The 23,845-nt window shown below is 31.1% G+C and overlaps 4 protein-coding genes across 5 annotated transcripts; 2 read left to right on the forward strand and 2 right to left on the reverse strand.

Moving 5' to 3' along the window:
• The first annotated feature begins 226 nt into the window (after positions 1-226).
• On the forward strand, positions 227-3,295 carry LOC126682741 (F-box/FBD/LRR-repeat protein At5g53840-like). Of its 2 annotated transcripts, XM_050378493.2 has the most exons (4): positions 227-467; positions 1,362-1,898; positions 2,285-2,428; positions 2,899-3,295. In XM_050378493.2, the coding sequence occupies exons 1-4, from the start codon at positions 465-467 to the stop codon at positions 3,211-3,213; spliced, it is 999 nt and encodes a 332-aa protein (XP_050234450.1). In that variant the 5' UTR covers positions 227-464; the 3' UTR covers positions 3,214-3,295. The 2 variants fall into 2 exon arrangements, with proteins under 2 accessions (XP_050234450.1, XP_050234449.1); XM_050378492.2 differs by lacking the exon at positions 227-467 and having other exon boundaries at positions 516-1,898.
• Positions 3,296-4,161: 866 nt separating this feature from the next.
• Positions 4,162-6,124, reverse strand: LOC126682682 (protein BASIC PENTACYSTEINE2-like). The gene is made up of 2 exons (XM_050378431.2): positions 5,999-6,124; positions 4,162-5,342 (listed from the first exon to the last, which is right to left on the reverse strand). Exon 2 carries the CDS (start codon positions 5,335-5,337, stop codon positions 4,489-4,491), a length of 849 nt encoding a protein of 282 aa, XP_050234388.1. The 5' UTR covers positions 5,338-5,342; positions 5,999-6,124; the 3' UTR covers positions 4,162-4,488.
• Positions 6,125-16,978: 10,854 nt separating this feature from the next.
• LOC126682011 (uncharacterized) lies at positions 16,979-17,985 on the forward strand. Its single transcript, XM_050377567.2, has 3 exons — positions 16,979-17,088; positions 17,196-17,351; positions 17,436-17,985. Exons 1-3 carry the CDS (start codon positions 17,059-17,061, stop codon positions 17,688-17,690), a joined length of 441 nt encoding a protein of 146 aa, XP_050233524.2. The 5' UTR covers positions 16,979-17,058; the 3' UTR covers positions 17,691-17,985.
• Positions 17,986-18,654: 669 nt separating this feature from the next.
• LOC126682740 (IAA-alanine resistance protein 1) lies at positions 18,655-23,767 on the reverse strand. Its single transcript, XM_050378491.2, has 11 exons — positions 23,241-23,767; positions 22,536-22,619; positions 22,296-22,345; positions 22,059-22,110; positions 21,678-21,797; positions 20,417-20,670; positions 19,841-19,999; positions 19,606-19,713; positions 19,291-19,392; positions 19,147-19,191; positions 18,655-19,064 (listed from the first exon to the last, which is right to left on the reverse strand). Exons 1-11 carry the CDS (start codon positions 23,548-23,550, stop codon positions 18,912-18,914), a joined length of 1,437 nt encoding a protein of 478 aa, XP_050234448.1. The 5' UTR covers positions 23,551-23,767; the 3' UTR covers positions 18,655-18,911.
• Between the last annotated feature and the right edge of the window lie 78 nt (positions 23,768-23,845).

Consider the following 23,845-nt stretch of genomic DNA (forward strand, 5'->3'; position numbering starts at 1 on the left):
TTTTGTTCAAAACTTTGATCAATTAAAAAGACCGAAAAAGTAACAAGGACTAATAGGTTAATTGATAAAAGACTAAACTGTATAATTTATCTATTTATAATAAATAAAAAATTGTGTGGTGGCAGCCTATAGAAAAGTGCCACCATACAAGTTGTAAGACAACAGGTGCATCCTCTTTGAGGATGAACCCAGATCTGGGTTCATCCTCAGAGAGGATGAACCCAGATCTGGGTTCATCCTCAGAGAGGATGAACTCGCCGGAGTTCAACCTCAGAAAGGATGAACATCCTCTCTGAGGATGAACCCAGATCTGGGTTCATCCTCAGAGAGGATGAACGACGGGTTCATCCTCTTGGGGATGAACAGTGGTTGTTCATCCACAGCCAGAGGATGAACGGTGTTCATTCCGTGGTCATTTAGTGTAGGCCGGAGTGCAGGCGGTGGTGGGCGAGTGCGAGAGTGCGATGGTAATAGAATTTTGTTTTTGATAAATTAGAATTTAATCAAATTATAATTATAGATTAATTAAGTTTTACTTACGACTTCGTATCAATGTCTGTTCCGATGAACTCGACGAAGTTACAGAGAATAAAGTTTTTTAAAAAGTCCTTCAATTTTTATTGAAAAAATAATTATAATTAATTTTTAATTTAAGGGCTAATCCAGACCTTGTGCTAAACATTAAGGGCATAATCAAACGTGTGCATAGGTGTAACAGCCTTGTCATTCATGTCATCATCCACGTAGAAAAGAGAGGACGGAAAATTTAAAAAAATTAACCCCGTCAAAATTGAGGGCTTAAACAGGCTAGTTTTGACGTTAGGGGTTCATTTCAGCCAAAATAGAACGTGAGGGCCAATCAGGGCCTTAGGGTAAACATTAAGGGCATAAACAAACCTTTTCCCTTAAATATATAGCTTGCATATTTTTTTGAAATAAATTCCTTTTATTATTTTATTCTATTGTTGACAAGAATCCTCTAAACCCTAATACCTTTTATACCATCATCGCCAACATTCCATCTTCCGCTAATGGGTTCTGCATCAAAAAAAGATTCCGAGATAGACTGGATCAGCAAATTACCAGAAGACATTCACCATGAAATACTATCTCATCTTTCAACAAACGACGCCATAAAAACTAGCGTTTTGTCAAGGAGTTGGAGACACAAATGGACCTCTCTCACCAATTTAGATTTAATCAACCCTATCAATATCGAATCATTCAACGATTTTATAAACAGAATTACAAAGACTCGCTCATTACCGTTCGTCAAAAGATTTAAACTTACACTTAAAAGAACGTATTCATGTTCAACCGTAGAGTCATGGATTGATGCTGTTATTGCGTATAAAATTCAGGAACTGGATCTTTGCAATATTACATGCATACCTGTTCGAATCCCCGATTGTCTTTTCAGATGTGAATCGCTTCAGGTTTTGAAGCTTGGCGGACTTGGTTGCTATGAAATCCCGAAAACTACATTCTTCCTGCCGAATCTCAAGATCCTTCGTCTTCGCTCAGTCAGGTATCTGAGCGAATCTACCTTAGAAGGGCTGTTATCGAGCTCCCGGAATCTTGAAGAATTGGTACTTTATAATTATTTTAAAACTAAGACTCTTTACGTTCGGTCTTCTTCATTGAAAGTTTTGAAGATTCAAATGAGAAATCATTTGATGATGGAGACGACCAGGGTTGTTATTGATGCGCCTCAACTTGAATTTCTCGAGTTTGGTAGTAATGACCGTCGAGTAGTTGAGATTGAGACTAACAATTTATGCTCAATAGTTGATGTGGTTTTGAATCTTGATTTATTACTCCACTGCTCAATTGTTCAGTTTCTCACAAATATCTCCAAGACTGTTAAAGCCTTAACATTATCTCCAAACATTTTAGAGGTAAGTATTTGTCCTTTATGATATATTTTTTACATGAATCTAATTTGCTTGTTGCTCAGTTTGTCATGAATATCTCCGGACATTTTGGAGGTAAGTATGTGTCTAATTACATGAACCTTATTCGTCATGTTGAATTATAAAAAGTTGTGACATGTGAAACTGTCGAAAAACTTATAGAATTCTATGTTTAGTGTTTTATTTCCGTCATCAGACCTTTTTAGTTTCAAAAATCCAAATCTCTCATTTTGCATAAATTGAATTCAATATATTATGGCGGATAATTTTTTTTCAAAAAAAAAAAAAGTCATCCGCTGTTAATAGCGGATGACATGGTTTGCATATTGGACACCATATCATTGCTAATCTTGCATCTAATTAATTTTCAGGATCTTTTTTATGCATCCAACACCTATATGCCTTCTTTTCCGAACTTGAATCAATTGGTGGTGAGTTTATTCGAAAGTGGCACCTCGGATTTGCTGAATATGCTCAGGATTTTACCAAATTTAAAAGTTCTTACACTCATCAGGGTTAGTACTATCATCTCTATGTATATGTGGTGTGTAAATTACAAGGTTAAATACTTTATTGGTCAAAATTAACGACCAAATTGTTCAATATTACATAAATTTGTGAAAATATTCAACAATTTGGTCATTAATTTTATAAATTGAAATAAATATTTCCAGAATGTATAAAGTTCAACATAGATTGTTTATGTGGATTTACTCGGTTGTCCTAGGTGTAAAAGAGAAACTCAATAAAGTTTTTTGAAGTGGTATTTGGATAGAATTCTACAAATTTAAAGATAAATTTCATAAATTGGTCAAAGTCATGAATAAAAAAAATCATTTTATCTTTTATATGCTATTACAACAATTTTCAAACTGCTATTAAAATGACTTTTATGTTGTAGTATGGGTGTTTCTCTTCAAATGACTTGTTGGTATTCAATGTCGAGCTATGTCATCATTAACATCAAATATTTGATCTCTCTCAGAATGTCTATCGTCGTGTATTCTCGTCGGAATCTTGGGATGATGAACAAAATGCAGTGCCCCAATGCTTGACATCGTCAGTTGAAAGATTTGTATTCAACGGATACTCGTGTTGTCCAATAGATGTGAAAATGCTAGAATACGTCCTAAAAAACGCAAAGGTGTTGAAGGAAATTTTCATAATTGCAGTTTGTATTAAAAGTTCGGAGGAACCAGTCAAAGAAGTACTTTTAAACAAGTTATCGGTGTTGCCAGAATGTCGAGTAAAGATCGAATATGCTAGATCTTATGAAATGTATGTGGATCTCAGTTTGTAATTCGTTTAAATTAAAACAATTTACAAACTTCAATTTAGCAAATTATAGATTCAAGATCTAGAACCCTGCTGTCAAATTTTCCTCCCCGTTCTGATAATTTCAACCTATGATAATAGATTTACATTAATTTGTTATTTGTCTCTCAAAAAAAAATTGTTATTTGTCTTTGATTTAGAAACGCTTGTATAAAAGCCAAAATTAAACAGTCTGAAACATTGAGTAGTTATTCAATATAAAAAAAAAATTAAAACTTTTAACTATTCCAAACATTGAGTTGTTATTCAATATAAAAAAATAAATTAAAACTTGTAACTATTACATACGGTAAACATTAAGGGCATATTTATACATTAGCCAATCCGATAGGGTTATATAATTCAAAGACCACAGCTAATAAATCAAACACATCCAATAAGCAATCCCAATTGCATATAACAAGCAAATGAAATGACAGTCAGAAACAGAACAGATAATATCTACATTCCAATACAATATTTTTGTACAAAATAAGTTATAATTTAGAATTTTGAAGTTTCGGAAGCATTTTCGAAAACATAATGATACTCCTCAATGTAGAAATTGATAAGTTTCTATGCAATATAGCCGAGACATTTCTTTCTTCTTACATAAACAGAACAACCCAGGAAGACGATTAAAGGATAACTAAGACTACGCTAACACAGTAATCTAGCAAGCATAAGTATCATGTTCGACGTAAGTTTACAGTTCACTTCAATTCTATTCAGAGAGTAAAATCAACTGGGGACAACAGAAATCAACAGAAGTCCATAGTGTGATTCCACCAAAAGTTAACATGTTTATGTTTCGTGTTATTATGCAAATGCAGCAAGAGAGCGAAAATAAATCCGAGCTCTTAAAACAGTCTGAAGCATGCATTACAAATGAAATAAACAAAAGAACATTCAGTTGCAATATAATGCAATGGAATAAAGAAGAAATCAATTACCAATCAATGATAATTTGAATGTTAAATAAGATGTTAAAGAAAAATCCAACAAAAATAATTTCATCCACATCCTACATCCTGGTGGGAAGAAGTTACTGGTTCCCTTTATAACACATAACAGAATTGAAAAATTAACAAAGGTTCCAAAAATAAGCAGAAGACTAAAATTCAAAAAACATGTATCATATCTGTGAAGATTCATGAACTACAACGAGCTGGATAGATCTCTGCGAAAGGCCACAGATATATACAAGAGATGCAGACCAAATGCAATGGGAGTCCCACCGTCGGTACCAACATGTAGAAAACTACCTGATAGTCACAAACTTGTTGGTGCCATGTTTTGCCCAGTGAGTCCTCAAATCAATCGGGTTAGCAAAGTTATAGCCTTCAGCAGCTAGTTTCTCCAATACTTTCTTAAACGCACCCTGACTCATTTTCCTTCCAGCAATCCTAGCCCCCCGTCTTTTGGTGCTCATTGGCAAGGGGTACATCGATACGTTTGTGGTGCAGCAAGCAGACTGCCATCCACCGCAGCCCCAGCGATAACACTGCTGAGGAGTTGCAGTGCATGAGCAAACTGGAATAGGGATACCCGAAATATCCATATCAATTCCATTTATTACAACATCCATACTTTTCTTAGCTGGCTTCACACGCTGAACAGCGTTATTACTATTATCTTTCGGCTTCCTAGGTTTCTTCGCTTTGGGGGGTTTCGGGGTAGTCCCACTCTGCCTTTTCTTCAGCTGGTTACCTTCCTTATTTACAATTGGCTCCTCAATCCTACTCAACCTCTCATCCCTTGAAGGATTGGGCGGCTGCATAACCTGCAAAGAGTGAGCAGCAGAAGTTTCGGGGAGAACAGCATAACCAGGATTTGGCGCTAGCATATTAAAGTACTTCTCCCTCATCCAAGTATCTCTCATATAATTCATAGGCCCAGGGGCATCAGACACCACACAATCGCGTGGGTGAAAAGCGCCATTTGCACCAACCATAACATTAGTAGGATCACGCCCGGGTATGAAATGCTTCGTATCACGATCTGCCATGCTCGACATGAGCTGCAGACCGAGATGCCCTTTAAAGGACGGCTCATAATAGCCCCAATTGCGAATGCTCAACGTATCTTGATTATTACTGTCATCGTCCATTAGAACTACATTGTCCACAAAACACAAGGGATCAATTACATCAGTTGCTACATTGTAAACTACTTTGTTCTGTTCATAATTATCAAGCCATTATATCATTTTCCACCACAAACAAATCAAATTATTGACAGTTCAATCCAAATTATAAAAGCATCAACATTTAAGCAAATAAATATCAAATCAAATACCAAATGTACACATTACATACATAAAAAGCACAGATCCATTCAAATTTAAACACATTCAAACAGATCACCTAAACGAACAAAAAATGCAGCAAATTTCAGATCCAGAAAAAGAATGGATCTTTAAAATACCCATCAACCAAAAATCCAAAATTCCAAATACCCATCACCCAAATTAACCAAATTTCTCAAATTTACAAACTTTCAAACACACACATTAACCAGATCTACAAAAAAATTCAAAATGCCAACCAAATAGGGCTCCAAAATTAGGGTTTCAAAATTAACGATTTGACTTGACCCATGAAAATTAAGATCTGTAAAATTAAAAGCAAGAGAATGTAGATGGTATGAGCATAGTAAAGGAAGGTTTTTTAAAAAAAAATTGAAGTAGAGAGAGGACCCATTAGAAAATAAAAATGTTAGAAAGAGAAAGTTAGAGAGAGAAAGGAAGAGAGAGGAGAGAGAAAACTTACTTGGGGGAAGTAAACGGCTCTTTAGGGTTTCTGGAGAGAGAAATCAACTAAAACTAAGAGAGATGAGAGAGAAGGATTTTTATTTTTGAGAAAGAAAAAGATGGAGGAGAGAGGAGAGAGATGATAATTATGCCCTAAAAATGTGTATGAAAGAGAAGGGTATAAATATATATTTTTATGAAAGGATATGATAAATTTATTTATGTATGTCTAACATTATAATAGAATTTATTTAAATGAAATAAATAATCTAAATATGACAACATTAGCTTAAAATTCTTATCCTCTTTTATTCTATTTCTATTTTGTTTACCAATTTGAGGCCACTTCGTCCCTTTTGCTTGGATGTTTTTGTTTTTTAAACTATAATATGCTTTTATATGATGTGGGTGATGTTTACCTTTTTTTTTTACAATTGATACTAGCATATTATCCGCGCGATGCAGCGGAATATTATAATATACAATTATTATAAATTTTAATAATATTTTTTATCGTTAAGTTTAAATATCATTTTTATTACTTAAGTTTATCATTTTATTTTCTTAATAGAAATAGTTTAATAGATTTTTCAAATTTTTATTATGAATATAATTATTGAGAAAACAAATAAAATTTTATAAAATGAAATTTTCAATTCCATCAATATTATCCACCATAATTAATTGCTTTTTTATGTTTGTGAATAAAAAAAAAGTAAATTGGTCATTTAAACAGTAACTTGTGAAAAAGAACACGGTGAAAATGTAAGAGATCTGACGGTGGCTATATAATGGACCTGATGGTGGCTATATACAGTAAGATTATATTTTTTCTTTTCAATTGAGCTAAATTTCATCTAATTATTTAGTCAACCATTGACTTTTTGATAGTCTGGATTGAACAAATTTTTGTTTAATTTTACTATATTTATATGTTATAAAAAAATATTTTCATTATATATATAAATTATTTTATTTAATTATTTGATTTTTTTTACAATATATAAATGCTAGTAATAGAAAATTAATTTTTTGTACAACCATTGGCCCGCTTTAAAACAATATTATACACTATAAATTTTTAGGAAATTTATTTAAAATAAATTGTATGATCTTTCATTTTTTTTCAATGCGGAATAGAAAATCTTTTCTATATTAAATATTAAATATCATTTTTTTAATTTTAAACTTTACAATCTAAAGTATTCATTATCAATGTAATAATATATAGTTTTATATTTGAATGTCTGAAATATAATTAATTAAAATCTTGAATTCTTAATAATTGTTGACTCTAAGAATATTATCTATACAAATAAAAATATGATTTTTAAAAATTATTTAAACATATAACCTTTTTTTTATTATTATAATCTCATTTTTCAATATTTGTAATTAAGAATTTTTTAAAAAAAAATCAAGCATACATACTATAATTTTTGCCATTTTTAAATAGGAGCATTATTTACCAAAAAACATAGTAAGAACCAAAAAAACTCTTTTCCAATTCTTTTGAGCACTATAGATACGTATTAACATATAGTAAGGGCTTAACAATTACTTTTCCAATGCTTTTGACTTTATTAGGCGATAGTGGATAAAAGTGTTGCTATTTTTATTAACTCTGCCGTTTTATTATGTTTCACTTCTTATCAGTGCCTTTCATCCATGATTTGTGTCGTTTATATTCCTCTGTCGTTTTTCTTCAGTTTTAATGTATAGTATAATTAGTGACGCATTTTATTTTTTACAATTAACATGATATTGTTTTGGGGATTATTTACAAAATATTCTGTTTTTAAAATTTATTTACGCCTTTTTTATCATCTTTTTTTAACTTCCGTCGCTGCCTATTATATTAACTTATTTATAAAATTATCTACTATATATAAAAGTTTTATCTCATCTTAGGTTAAATTTTTATATATCCACTTTTTTCTGATTTCTTTTTTTTCTTCTTTTTTGTTTGATTTTCATATCTTCCATTCGTGCTATGGATTTGGATTTTTCTATATCGTTTTTAGATTTGTGTAATTTCTTAGGTTTTTTGTGATGATTAAAATATTTTGTAAATAAATTTTTTTTTTGTTATAAAATTGTTCTATTATTCATATAATTATTTTGTCTTTCTCTTATTCACAGATTTGTTTATTGCTACTGATTTTGTAAAGAACAAATTGATTTATAGTGTATTTATAGTGATTTTTTTATATATTTACGTTATAGTGTATTTTTGGTGTATTCATAGTGTATGTTTTGGTGTTTTTTGGAATATCTATATTTTTGGCGTATTTCTGCTGTTTTTTTAGTATATTTATGGCGTATTTGCAGTGTTTATGGTGTATTTGCTGTGTTTTTATGGTATACACCACAAAAACACTACAAAAATACCATAAATATACTATATATACACTATTGTTACACTATAAAAACACCATAAATACACTATATATACACTATTGTTACATTATTAAAACACGATAAAAAACAAAAAACAATTCCAGAAAAAAAAATCTATAAAAAATAAATTATTAAAAAGTTAAAAAAGATATTTGTGAAATTAAAAAAAAGGCATTTTTCGTAAATAAAAAAAGTAAGAAAAAAAAGTCAAAAACTGGCAGGTAAATTTATAAATAAGTTAGCGAATAGTGTATTATAGGAAATTACCACTTTTTTAGAAGATTAACATGATGATTTTTATATTAACTCATAAATAAAAATAGTCACAAAAAAAATAAAAAAAAATCTGATGATCTAATAAAAAGAAACGCTATAATAAGAAACACTTAAATGACAATTATGTTTTACAAACTTCTAAAAATAAATTAAATAACTTCATTGGAACTAATACAAAATTCGTTTTTTCAAAAAAAACATCAACTTAATAATTGAATTCGTTGCGAAAAAAATTATTAAAGCCAATTATAATTTGCAATAAATAAGTTTAAACTATCACATTAAATTTGAAAAGATCAACACAATATCCAAAACAATTGGATTTATCAAATATCAGACATGTACCAACTTCTGCTTTGTGTCCCGCTGTAATGAAGGCGAAGAAACGATTGAGCATGCGCTTCGAGATTGTCAACAAGTAAGAGGTATGTGGTTTATATCTCCTTTGGAATCAATGGTTGATGGAATGCATATAATCAATGGAGAAGGATATAGCAGTTCGACCATTAAAAAAAAACAGAGGAGAGAAGTGGAGAAGTGGTGAATATCAGAGAGACACACATGCCACCGGTGATCTTTGACTTCGAGGATTACGAGCATGTGAAAGCACCTCATAGTAACGCTTTGGTGGTAACAACCATCATTGAAAACTGGAACATGAACTGAATTCTCATTAACGAAGTGCCATAAACCTTATGACAAATGTTGCGTACAAGATGCTAGGAGGGAACGCAGCCAAATTGCGCCGAGTACCGAAAAACCGAATTAACCCAACTTTAATATAAAAAAATATATATTTTTAAAATAATAATATATATATACTTATATTTATATGTTTTTTGTCTTTATATCTTAATTATTGTTGATATATGAATTAATAATTATTATTTAAACATATATGAAAGCTTATTAGACCTGTAATTATTTAATATTGAATTAATTTTAATATAAAAATTAAAAAATAGTCAAATTCGGTTTTAACCGAACCGTACCGAATCAAAAAATTTGATTTGGTTTGATTTGGTTTTTTACGTCCAAATTAAAAATTTGGTTCGGTTTGGAGTTTTTTCAAACTAAAAACTGGAAAAATCGAAAAAATTTCAACCGAACCGAACCGATCTATGCTCACGCCCAGTGGAGAGTGATTCCAGTAAACTTGATTTATATTGCAATGTTAAAAGTTTTATTTTTTCAAATAATGGCAGAGCTAAACAACAAATTTATATAACTGTCAAACTTGGTATGTTTCGTGAGATCCTTGTAACTTGATGCTACTTTACCAGTACATAACAACAAAAGTCCTTTTATTTTCGTAACTGCTAAATAACATATCATAATTCTAGGCTACAGCTTGAATTGAGCTTGAAAAAATGAACAATAGCTTACTATAAGATTGAATATATATGGTGATCTTTTCAAATATTCATGTATATTCAAGCATAATCATCGGATTAAAAAAAATAGGACATTAAACTTTGTAGGTCATTAGAGTTTTTTCAAATTATACAAAAATCATTAAACAAATTTTTATTATAAAATGATCGCCGAACTATATCATTTATTTCAAAGGATTCACTCATATAAAACGTACCGTTTTCATGCAAAAATCCAACATTTTTACTTACGTGTTGTCTCTTCATTACATCGGGTGTTATTTGCGCCACAAATTGCCCTAATGTCAAGTTTATAGTATAAACTATAACTATTGAAAACTTACTTTGAATAAGCTACTCAGGTGCTCTACAAACCAAAGCATTATCTGTAAGGCCTAATCACTCAAAAACCCCTCATCTTTAAACGTTTTTTCAATTCCACCCTGACGTTGAAAATTTGTCAATTTTACCCACTTTTAAATTTTCCGTTTTCAATTGTACCCCAATATTTTAATTTTTGTTAATTTTTTTACTTAAATGATGAAATCATTCAATTAATTAAGTCTAAACATGAAATTAAATTCTTTTTTATTCAAAAAAGTAGAAATAAGTCCTTTATTTTTAAAAACTAACTAAAAACCATAATCAAATTAACACTAATTTAAATTCTTAATTAATTTAACTAAATTTAAATAAATTTTAAAAATATACAATTAATATATGCGAGACATGGAGAATGTTTTAAACAAATTTCCAAACGCAAAAGACGTTAATTTAATTTTTCAGGGTACAATTGAAACACAAAAATGTAAAATATGGTAAAATTGACAAATTTTCAACGTCAGGATATGATTGAAAAGGGGCTAAAAGGTCGGGGTTTTTTAAGACATTAGGCCTATCTGTAATTATTTGAACAACATTTTTTTCTCCAGCTAATTTTATTTGTTTCTAATGAAATTGGTAGTAAAGAATTTATCTTTATACTCACCTTCGCAATGTTAAAAAACATAGGACGATTTTCAAATGTCGTTATAAAATTGATAATCGACCTTCTTTGAGGAGCGGTCCAACCATCAAAAACCCTAATTCAAACTATGCTCCACCCACTTCATCATAATCAAATAAAAAAGGTAAAAAATGAATAACACAACACTATTTTGACATCATTTGTAGTGTTAAAACGATGTTATAACATTTTGGTATTCAAAATAGTGTTAGTTTACAGATGATTTTCACCCAAAAAAAAGGTATTTTGATGTATGGTCGGAGATGTCCTAATCAACAAAATTAAACTAAAAAATTTGCAATTTGAAAAACTTTAAACTCCTTTTGATATAAATTTTAAAAAAAAAATTGATATGATTTGAACCAACTACACATCTATAATATAACCTTTATTGATTTGAGATCATAACATTTACACATTTGTGAAAGACAAAATGAATTCATATATCTATAATTATGGTGAAATTGATAGATATATAGGACATGCAATATTTGATAATTTGGTTCAGTAGTTTTATTTTTGAGTTAAATTATATCCAGACATCAAATAAAAAAGGTTTAATTTCTTAAAAAAACTCCACCTTATATTTTATTTTTTTATACCCTGAACTTGTAAAAACACTATTTGTACCCAATTTTGAGTTTTTATGTTTCATCTCTACCCAAAAGCATTAAATTGTACTCTTTTCATTTGAAAAAAAGTTTAAAACAATCATTCATTTTTAACTTATATACTAATTAGATATTAATGTTATTAATAGTATAAAAATATCATTTTCTTCAAAAAATTAAAAAAAGAATAATTTTTTTTAATTTTTTTAAAAAATATTTCCGAATTTTTTTTATTTTTTTTAATTTTTTTAAAAAATATTTCCGACAAAAAAATTAAAAATAAATAATATATTTTTTTAATTTTTTTATTATTTTATAAAATTAAAAAAATTAATTAATTATTTGGATGTATTTGAATATTTTTTAAGTTTAAGAATTTATTTGTATTTTTTAAAATAGAAAAAAATATGTTTTAAACTCTTTTCCAAATGAAAAGAGTATAATTTAATACTTTTGGGTAGGAATGAAACATAAAAATTCAAAATTGGGTACAAATAGTGTTTTTACAAAGTCAGGGTATAAACGAAGAAAAAGTGCAAGGTGGGAGTTTTTTAAGGAATTAAGCCAATAAAAAAACACTTAGTCACTAAAAAATACCTCATTTTTTTGATTTTTTTCATTTATTTTCTTAATTTTCAGTTTTAATTATAGCATTTGTTTAAATTGGAGTGGTAAAAGGTTGAACCATACTCTTCATCTTTGAACTTTTTGAAGGTAAAAATTACAAACTGGAAAAATGTGAAGTAATATGAAGGATTTATTTGATCTCACAGCCCGTGTTGAAATATGTCTTCATACATACTATTCGAATTATAGCTAATTGGTATTTCATTAGTGTCCATCAGACGGGGGTTTTACACAAATGTTATAAAAATAGAAAATATTTATAAAAAAACTACCTCAAAGTTCTCTTTACAAATAATACTACCTTTTTAAAAATATTTACAAAAACTTTATCTTTTTGTATACAAAAATACGATTTTATATACATTCAGTATAAATTTCGTATATAAATCAGATAATATATGTATATAATTTTATTTTATATAATCCGTATATAATACGAATTATATACATTTTTTAGAAAATTTATATTTGAGAATATCAAATCTGAAATTTCAAATTTGATATTTCAAATCTGACAAGCGGCGACACTATGGAGGCCGACGAGCGGCGGCGACACGAATAAAATGGCGAGCGCGACGTGAATAAATGACGAGCGGCGACAGCCCCGTGGAAGACCAGCGGGCAGCGGTAGGGTGGAGGAGCTGACGAGCGGCGGCGGCGGCGGCGTAGAAGAGTTGACGAGGGGCGGTGCAACGAACACAAGACAAAGGGCGGCGGTGACAGATATTGGCCGCGACAAGGTTTATGAGGTGAAAGTTGCTGGTGGTGGTGGAAAGTAGCGGAGGCAGAGAAAGAAATTAGGATTTGAGAAAATAAAAAATGAAAAAGATGAAAAATAGATAGTATTTTTATAAATATTTTTAAAAAGATGGTATTGTTTGTAAAGAGAAAAATGAGATAGTGTTTTTATAAATATTTAACTTTTTATATTATAAAAATTTCTCATATCAGATTATACATGTTCATAGGCCTCGTACTTGCCCGATCCATCTTCCTTTATCCAAGTTTCTTCAATAATTTTTTATTCCAAACCCGCCTCGAGCACGAGTCGATCTGAAAAAGTTCGGTATTTAATAGGCAGGCTTTAAAGTTTCATTTCTTATAGTTCTTTATATAAGTTTGAAAGATCTGGCCCTAGTTCGGCCCCAACCCTCATATATAGAGACTAGAGTGTAAGAGCCGGTTTGGATAGTAAATAGGGCTTTTTACACAAATAACCTACTTTCCCTAATATATTACTTTTATATAGTGTCTATTTTGACATATCAAAACTACTGTACACGCTATAAATAATTATTTTTATACGGTTCCTATATAATCTACCCTAATAAGATAAAAAAATCACAATTTCATTATTTTCTCTCTCCTCTTTCTCTCAGCTCGCGTTCTTTCTCCTCATTCACCAGCGCTCAATTTCACGATCAACAGCTCATCGTTCTTATCATCGTCTCCGTCGTCATCTTCGCCGACGCTATCATCTTCTCTGCTCGTTGTCGTCATCTAGTTAATTTCAGATCTACAGTTTATTCATTCTTCTTCTTCTTCTTCTTCTTCTTCTTTTTTATTTTCAGATCTATAATTTTTTACTGTTTTTTCACAATTAAAGATGTATACAGATTATATTTAAAGAATATAATGCTAATTTCATGTTATTTAAAACAAATTTATGGCTATATGGAATAATTTTGTTATTTCTGCATTTTGTTTTTGTGTTTGGTTGTATTTCTGTATTTATTTATTTTGCAGCTCGTTTTTTTTATGATGGTTGATTGCTGAATTACTATAATGTTACATGTAGTTGATTTGTTGATTTGATAATCAGTTGGTATTTTCTTGATTTTAACATTGGAAAATTTTATTTTTTTAAATTGTTTTGGAAAATTAGATAATTTTGTCCGCGAAATAAACTAAATAAAATAAAATTTAACCGAGACTAGATAATTATATGTTAACATTATCATGTTGATATGTTGTTGATTTCTTTTTGATATTTTGTTAATTGTCACAGTTTTTCAAAAAATAATATTTTATTTTATTCCTTATGTTGATCCGGTGTTAATTTATTGTTGACATTATGTTGATATGTATTTCAATTTTTTTGATTTTCAATTTTATGTTGACATGTTGTTGATATACTGTTGATAACATGTTGATTTTTCAATCATTAAATGAAAAATAAAGTTAGTCTTAAATTGTTGTATTAATGAGCTATTGACATGTTTTTGATAATATGTTGATTGTTTTTTACTTAAATCAATCAATGTTCTCATTTTACAAACATCCTGACTAAATTAGCGCTAATTGTTGATATCATGTTGATAACTTGTTAATATGATAATTGTAATTCTATTAAAGAAGAATAAAAATACAAAAAGTTCAAAATAAATGAACCAAAATTATCAGAGTAATTACTCAAAACAATATGAAAAAAACAACAATAATTCAAATAAAAAATTAAAATCATCTTTACATATAAAAATAAAAACAGTATGATACAACCAACATAATAGTTCGTAAATTAAAAAAATCTATTTCAAAATATTTTGCTTCCTCAATTCTCTTCGCAACTGAACAGTTCCTTCAACTTCACTTGTGTAACTGTTTTCCGTCTTCCATCTCTCATGCTTAACCAAACTTTGACAAATTCGGGTACGATACAATTCCATTTCACAAAATAAAAAAAATGAATTACCTTAATAAAGACATCATACAAATCCTTTTCAGGTTTACTATAAGGTTCCTTCTTCGAGAAACTAGAAATTGACCTAGTTTTAAGTAACTGTTGCAGTCAACATCATATCAACAACATGTCAACAAGTGAAAAGATAAAAATTAATAATTTTTCAAAATCAGCAACCTGCATATAAAATCAAACTATTTCAAAATAAAAAATATACAGATTTAAAAACTAATTTAAAACATAAATTACTATAAATAAAACATACCAAAAAAAAACACAAGATTAAAAATGCAATATACAACATCAACATAAAATCAACAACACTGTAACATTACATTCAACAATCAATAATCAGCAACAAATCGTTCTGCATAATAAAAAAAATGCAGAAATACAATAAAATACAAAAAATGCAGAAATAACAGAATTTAATTGCATAAAATCACAAAATTATTCTATATAATATGAAATAAGTGTTAGATTATTTAAAAATACTATTTATACATGTTTAATGGTAAATAAACAGTAAAATATAAACAAATTACAGATCTGAAAATGAAAAAAAAAAAGAACAAAAAATTTCAGATCTAAAATTAAAAAGATAAAAGAAAGATGGCGCGGCGAGACAAAGGCGGAACGGTGGAAGCGAAGGAATAAGAACGTAGAGAAACTGTACTGGAATCGTAGAGAAGAAGAAGGAGCCGTCAAAATTCAAGAGAAAAAGAAAAAACAGTAAGAAAGTAAGAATTCAAAGAAATTAGGTTACAATTTTAATTTTGGATCGTATGAAATGTAAACTTTAGCTTTAGACTGTATAAAAGTAAATTCGGTTCAATTTTCAATATATTAGGTAAAGACCCAGCAAATACGAAGCCCGGACTGGATTCAGACATATGTCAAAAATACCAAAGCCTGTCAAGTCCAGCTCAAACCGGGCGCACAAACAAGTTTATTTCAAATAAAGAAATGGCAGAAAAAGGTGTAAGGTTCTTCTTGATCATAGGGTAAACCAATGCATGAGTGTATTTGTACATTTTATCTGCTCTTAAAAGCAAAAATATATCATTACATTGAAAATGAACAAACGGCTAGCTAAAGAAAAAGTGCAATGAAGCTGCTGCTTTCCGTTCTCTAATTAGCTTGAAATTTCATAATTTTCTTTAACTTTTCAGAGTAAGTGGCTCAAGAACAGCTTATGCATGTTATTCGATTTCCCAATCTTCTGCAACAAATCCAAGAAAAGCCAAAAAGTGAAGAGATTGTTCAACTAATCTATAAACTATATACTCTTCTGCAAAGCAAGAAAAAGCAAATATTTATCTCTCTCTATATAGCTAACTTATTATAAACCCGGTAAAGATTATAAAGTAAGGAAACAGTTTTTACGTAAAAAAATAAAGTATAGTAAAGATAACAGTGTGGTTGGTGGACAAAGAATCTTTCTTTATCATTTTAATTTAATGTCATACAAAATCTCGATCTTTTAACCACTTCTCAATTTCACTCCGACGTTGTAAAATCGTCAATTGTATTCAAATTTTACACTTTGGATTTCAATTGTACCCAATCTTGTAAATTGGACTCTTTTTCAAATTTTTTTTTTTATAAAAACTCTTATAAATGACTTATTTGAACTTTTTTCATTTGAAAAATTTAAAATAAAAGTGACTGATTTGAATTTTTTTAATGAAAAGAGGTCAATTTAATACTTAAGAATACAATCGAAAATTAAAGGTGTAGATTTGCATATAATTGACAATTTTACAATGTCAGGTAAAATTAAAAAGGGATAGAAAAAGTCTGGTTTTTCAGGATATTAAGCCTTTTATATTTTTATTTTTTTTATAATTGGAGAGGGGAGCGCTTGTGGGGGAGGAAATAAACCCACGCCAATATTTATACTATTTGAGTTACAACTCATTGGTAGCCTTCAATTTTCATCTTTCACTGCACAGGTGAGTTCCCACATTTCTCCTTTTCATGCTTTCTTTAACTTTGCTTTCTTTCAATCGTTATCTTTTTCTTTATCTCTGTCTTTCTTTTTTCTTGCAAATACAGATATATACAGAGAGAGACAAAGTTAGATTTTGTGAGTTTTTTTTCTTCATGGGTTTGTCCAATGGGGAGCATGATTTTGTAAGTTTCTCTATCTCAACCCTTTTTCTTGTGCTGTAAGTAATCTTGGATTATATGAAATTTGAGTCTTGAACATTGAGAAATCCTAAATCTTGGGTTGTTTTTAGGAAGAACGAGAGATTGTAATGGAGATACAGCAGCACCATCAGTATCATGCAGTTGAATTCGATGTCGAATTCTGGCCACTTGAACATCCCATGGAACCGCAGGACGAAGATCGCCCCGTTAAATGTCCGATACCAGCCTCTTCTTCTATTATCAATGTAAGCAAAATTTTAATTACTTCAAATTATAATAAATTCAATGTTTCTTGAGCGTAAAGTCTTGAAAATCGACCTTTCGTGCAGGACGGAAGGGCGCGGGAGGAAAGTTATAGCGAAAGCTTAAGGAAGAGAGCGGAAATACGGACAATAGTGAACAAACAAGGCATTGTTATTGTGGATGCAGAGTCCCCTCCGTTCGAAGCGGTGCGTAAAAAACACCATGCTCTTGCGGAGGGTGATCGTATTGTAACGAGAACGTCGACCTCGCTTCCTCCTCTGCCGAGCCAGAATCTTACCATCTTTCATATGCTGCAACAGTTAGATGAGTATGGCTGCTAGCAAGGTACATAAGATTAGTATCCAAATAAACTATTTCTCATCTATCTTATATATGTTTGATCAAATTATGTAGCTTAATTCTACATAGAAAGAAAATCTTAAGATGCAGCAAGGATTTCATATTGTACTAGTATTTTACTTTGTGTTATATTGTCCAATCTAGTCCGGTTATAGGCAGTGACGGAGCCAGCATTTGTAACATTAGAGGGTCAATTCGCAATATGTATTATATGGAGAAGGCAATTTCAAAAATAGAAAAGGCCAAATCATAAAATATAAAAATTTCATGCACTAATTTAATATTTTCAGAAAGTTGAAGGGGCCATGGCGCTCTCATGCCCCCCTACCTCCGTCACTGGTTACGGGAAATGTTCCGAAGGAAAATGAGTTTATCAGTCGTAAATTGCAATACATTGTTCAACTTTATTGGCATCAGGTGAATGTTGAAAAAGAGAACAAAATTGAAACCATTCATGCACTATTGCACTGCACCAACCAAAACCATTTTTCACTTTATAAAAAGAAGAAAAAGAAAACTTAGCCAATCATTTCCAGCATCCACTAGTTTCTCTGAGTAACACTTTAAAGATTCGCATAATATATATATATAGTCATCTGATATAGCCAACCTTTTCAGAAAAAGTATCCTATTTAGTGAAATTTCTTTCTCTATTTGGGGTCTCACAAATTTGCAGTGTTATAAGACCTAATCAGACAAGCTTTCATTCAGTTTTATCAGGTTCTGAATGTTCGGTACCGAGCCTTAGCTGATAAAATCATTATGTTCTTTATTTACGAATACAATCCGTTTAGTAATTTTTCAATCTAATTGTTACATAAAATTTTAGTTACGTGCTTAAAGTTGAACTAAAAATAGTAGAAAAGATGAAAAATATTTGTCCTAGTTATAACTCGTCAAAATGGATCGAGAGGAACTGCTTGGGAACTTCTCAGACAAGGAAAATAATCGAATCACAGTTTCAATATGAATTTTCATTCTACAAGTGCAAAAACGGTGACACCGCCAATTCCGGGTGCCAATGACATTTGCCTACGATTACAGAGTTTTTAAAATGCATTTTCATTCTATAAGTGACAAAACGAACAACACCATCAATTGCTGGTGCCAATGATCTGTAAGGTTATAAAATGGACATGACTCTTAGTCCTTATAACTTTTCAGTTAATTTTGTATAAAGTTACATAAATGAAATTACAATGTTATTCTACAAGGGAGATACAGAGGGCAACAGCCATGCCGAGTACCAGCGAAATTATCTGGATCACCGAACTTCTGAATGTAGTGCTGCTACTGTTCATTTCTGCAAGCACTCCAGCCACAGATATGTAAATGAATCCACCTGCCGTAAATCCCTGTATGAAAGATCCCCCCGCAAAAGAACATTAGCATATAATCGAGAACTGTTGCAGTTAGGCAATTTACCGGTAACCTCACCTCAATCAAAGATGATTGTCCTGGATCTTGTCCCCAGAGCAAAGCCTATAAGAAAATAGTAAATCTTAAATTTCATTTTCCCTTTTTCTTCCAATTATTTTTATCATTTGATATTAGAAAGGAATACCATAAAAAGGCACTAACCAATGCAGTTCCCACTAGCGCTGCTAATGCTGAGAGGAAGTTGAAAAACAAGGCTTTCGACACACTGAAACCAGATCTAACGAGTATGCCAAAATCTCCTATCTGTAAAGGAGAATAAGCACACTTACTTCAAGAAGCCTCAATATGCTAGATGTTGAAGGAATAAAGTAAATTAACAGATTCGTTTATAATTGGAAGTAGCATAGATTCATGCTATTATATGTCTGATTAAATAAGCGCATATTTAATCTAATTGTCTAAGATGGGTCCTTTTGCTACATTAATCATTAAAGTGAAAGAAGAGAAAACTCAAACCTCCTGAGGAAGCTCATGTGCAAGCAAAAATAGAGTTCTAGACCATCCACCAACAGATCCATAGATCAGAAATGCGCTTCCTAAAGCCATCCCATCAGTAAAATTGTGCTGCAAGGTCGCCATCCATAGCGTATATAAGTCAGAAAAATATTTTTTATTTTTAAAATGAGCAAATAATGTTTTAATGAAAAAGTAAATGAAAACTTGGTGGAAATGAAAAGGAACACATACTTACAACACCATCAGAAAACAGATTGAGATAACCAAACACCAGATTTGATGACCCCTGAGTCTCGGCATTTTCCTTCTTGGTCAATGATTTAGTTGTATCAGTAGAGCCATCTTTAGACTCAATACCTGATATACCAGTCTTTCCATTAAGGGTAGTCTTTCTCTGCAGGATACAAGTAATACCAAATCATGTTCGTAGAAGTACTGAACTATTCCTAAACTATGGGGTTGATCCTGTAGTAGTGCAATGATTTCTTAATTTAGGGCTAAACATTAAGATTTCACGCCTCTTTCTATATCAATAAATTCTAAAATATTAAGAAACGTGATCTTCAAAGCTTCGCCGCGCATTAGAAACAAAATACCAAAAGTAATTTTTGATTGTGCATGTGCTTTACTCCTAATTAAGTTCAGAAGCTTTTATTTCTGTTTATTTCTTTAGGCATTGTGCATAGACCAAACTAACTCATAAAAATAACATGATGCTATGAGCCTACTGCAAGCAGTAATGTCACAAAATAATGATCTTTGATATCTTAAACTTGCTGAATAAACTATGATGTGTAATTTTTCAGCTTACCTTCCGAAGAAGAGCTTCCTGTTCAGTCGAATTATCCCCATTTAAGGTGTTGTCTGTAACTTCATCTGACCCTTTTCCTTCAGTTTCTTTCAGAGATTGTGGCTGCATCACGTCATCGGCATCATCATCTTTCAATTTCTTAATGCTCTTGTTATGATGGTGGTGATGACCATGACCCCATCCATGAACTCCAGTAGAGTTATGTTCAATGTACCTAACCACCTTCTCCACAATAAGAAAAAGTACAATACCAGCTGCCATAATTAATACACCATGATCAGAATTCACGTTGTTTAAATTTTAAACCCAGCCTGCACTGGTGATAATAGGAACACAAGGTTAACAAATCCTAAAAGCTGTAATGGTAAATAAAGATACTAGACTGCAAAACATTAGAAACAAAAATTGCAAGGCACTAGATATCTCAAATGTTTTTTTCTTTCCAAAATATCCAAGCTATGACACTAAACATTTACAGTATGAACAGTATTTTCTTCTGCATTAGTTACAGAATCAATAGAGTAAGCTGAACTTTCTTTAAGGAGTGAGAATAGCAAACAAGGGATCTGCAGAATCTTTCACACAATCATAGGCCATAGCAAGTTCGGGTCTAATGGCAATTAAACAAATTGCATCAGAAATTAGATTCTGACAAGCAGGGGCATGATTAAACAGTCTACATATCCTAGTATGATACTTCTACTGCCTCCTTTCAGTAAGCAGACAACTGATTATGTTGACTTGTATGAGTGCTTTGTTTTACGTATTGTTCAAATGATAAAAAACAAAATAACACTGTTTCGTTTGAATTGACAAAGTCATTCTAAAACATCCAGCAAGACATCACTTAGTTATGACTTTAACATGTACGCTCTATCATACACAGTTATCTCCGACCATAGCCATTTGATATCGACTCAGATGATGAAAACTGTAATATTATTTTATAGAAATTGAATAGGATAACCAATTAAAATATTGAAGAAGATTAATATAAAACATCGAATCTATGAATCATGGAACTTTTTCAGGAATAGGCATTGACGATTACACCAAAAACAGTCCTATTTCTCTCCTTTTGAAGAACCCAAAAATATTAAAAACAATAAGGGAGCATTTTTGTTCACAATCTAAGATTTAAAAAAGCACTCAGTGTCTTCTCTAAATTGAATATTATTGGGGGAGTGCCAATGTATAATGCATTAGAAGAGGAAAAGGATTAACACCAGTACACAAGTTGCATATGTATCTCAATGCTTACCCAAGACAGATAATCCAATAGAGAGATCTTTCAAAGAATGGGCATGTGAATGTCCATCTTCAGTATGTGCATGATGAGAATGGTCTGAGTCATGATTATGAGAGTGAGAGTGGTCACCACCTGCAAAACATTATTTGGTATTTTAGTAGTTATTTAACTATGCAGCTGAACCTGAAACCCAAAAACCAAAGACATTCAATTTATAGTTCTAGACAACTTTTCGTAAAGTTTAGTCAGCCATTTTAAGAAAAAAAAAATACGAATCTTCGTAGTTCCAATTTCCGGTAGAATGAAGGTAGCCAAAAAATCGATCATTAGTTAAGATAATTACCGTGGTAACCATTGCTAAGTAAAGGAGCGCGCTTGATTAAAAAGACATACCAAAAGCATGGGGTAATTGATGAAGAAAAGCATCCCCCAACATAGCTCCTGCCTACAAATTGCAAAGGAAATTTTGGACCAAAAATGAACAAACCACAATAAAAACCATCCACATAATTGCAGAAACCACATTTAAGTCAACATGAAAATTCAGAAGCACTGAAGTCGTCAAGCAGATGATTATAATCAAGTCATATGTGAAAAACATAAGTTAATTATCAAAATGATGAATCTAACCCCGAATAAAGCCAATGAATCAACAACCGCCTTTGATGGTTTTCCATGAACTGCAACAGAAGTAGAAAACAGCATAGTAAGAATTATTTTGACGTAAAAAAAAATACTAAAAGACTAAAAAAATTGCTTGAGGCAAGAATTAAGACTTTATGTGAGATTTTTTCATATGAAAAGAACTTTAAAAAAAACTTAGCTAACTACAAATTAAAACATGAGACCTGTAATCAGAAATGAACTTACTAAATAAGAGTGGCAAGATAACGATACAGATAAGTGAAGCCAAGCTCACCAAAAGTGAGCAGCCTAATGCATGTAGCCAAATTCCTGTTAAGAAAAATGCAACTCAAAAATATTCATAATCATTAGTTGAGAAGTTAGAAACTAGCAATTGTTAAGTAAAGCATATTGGTATGTAACCGGAAAACTAGAAACTAGCAATTAAAATCACGAAAAACAAATAAATTCTCATCACTTATTTTTTTTTACAATTGGTACCATCCCCATCCACAAAATCGCACCCTCTTATTACTAGGATAATGTGTGATTTTTTTTGGTGACGAGGACTCACTCTCTTGAGCAAAAGCCTAGGATCACTGTCAAACAGTAGGACATCCCATTAGTAAGCTGACCCGGGCTGATTCAGCGGATTCTGATATTATCGACCAATTCAAACCCCGGTATATGGACCGTCCGCAAACCCACATACCTAGCAGACTATAATGGCCAACAGCTCAATCCCAACTACTCCATTTATTAAAAAGGGTGTACCCGGGGTTTAAACTCGCGACCATGGCGCCCAAATGGCTAACGCTTAAATCGCTAAACCAAACCCGCACGGGCAATAATGTGTGTTATAAAGACCATAAATTTACAAGCTAAACATTCTCATTCCACTTACAAACTAAACAATTCAAACCTGAAATTAAACTTAAAAAGAAAAGTTACCTAGCCCAGTGAGCTTATTCAAATCATGGTGATCATGACCATGACCATGACCATGACCATGATCATGATTGCTAAATCCATACAGCTTCATATCTTCCTCCTCAGCTAATTCCTCCGGTAACTTGGTCTGAATCAGTTCATCATCATGCTCATCATGGTGGTGGTGGTGGTGGTGGTGGTGTCCATGAGAGCACCCACCTCCAGCAGTAGCAATACACAGATCGGTAAAATGGAGTAAAAGCAGTAACAGTAAAAGAGAAGAGGAAAAAAAGATCTGATTTTTATGATTCTGTTTCTTAGAAAACGCCATTGAATTTAGAAAAAAGAAGTAAGATTTAGTTAGGGTTTAGAAGAAACTATTGGCGGCGGTTGCAGGTGGCTTCAATGGTGATGAATAAAACTGCAAGGAAGAAGAGTACAATTATGCCGATTATTATCCCAAATAATACCACATCCATTTCTCCATTACTCAATTTTTTTTTTCAAAAACTAATTTTAATAAATACAATAAAACAATTGGATTTCTAAAATATAAGATCTCTGACTGAAGTGGATACTAGACTGTTACTGAAACTTGCAAGAGAAAGGCATAGTGTGTAATAGGC

This window comes from Mercurialis annua, linkage group LG5, assembly GCF_937616625.2.
Source record: "Mercurialis annua linkage group LG5, ddMerAnnu1.2, whole genome shotgun sequence".
NCBI lineage: Eukaryota > Viridiplantae > Streptophyta > Magnoliopsida > Malpighiales > Euphorbiaceae > Mercurialis > Mercurialis annua.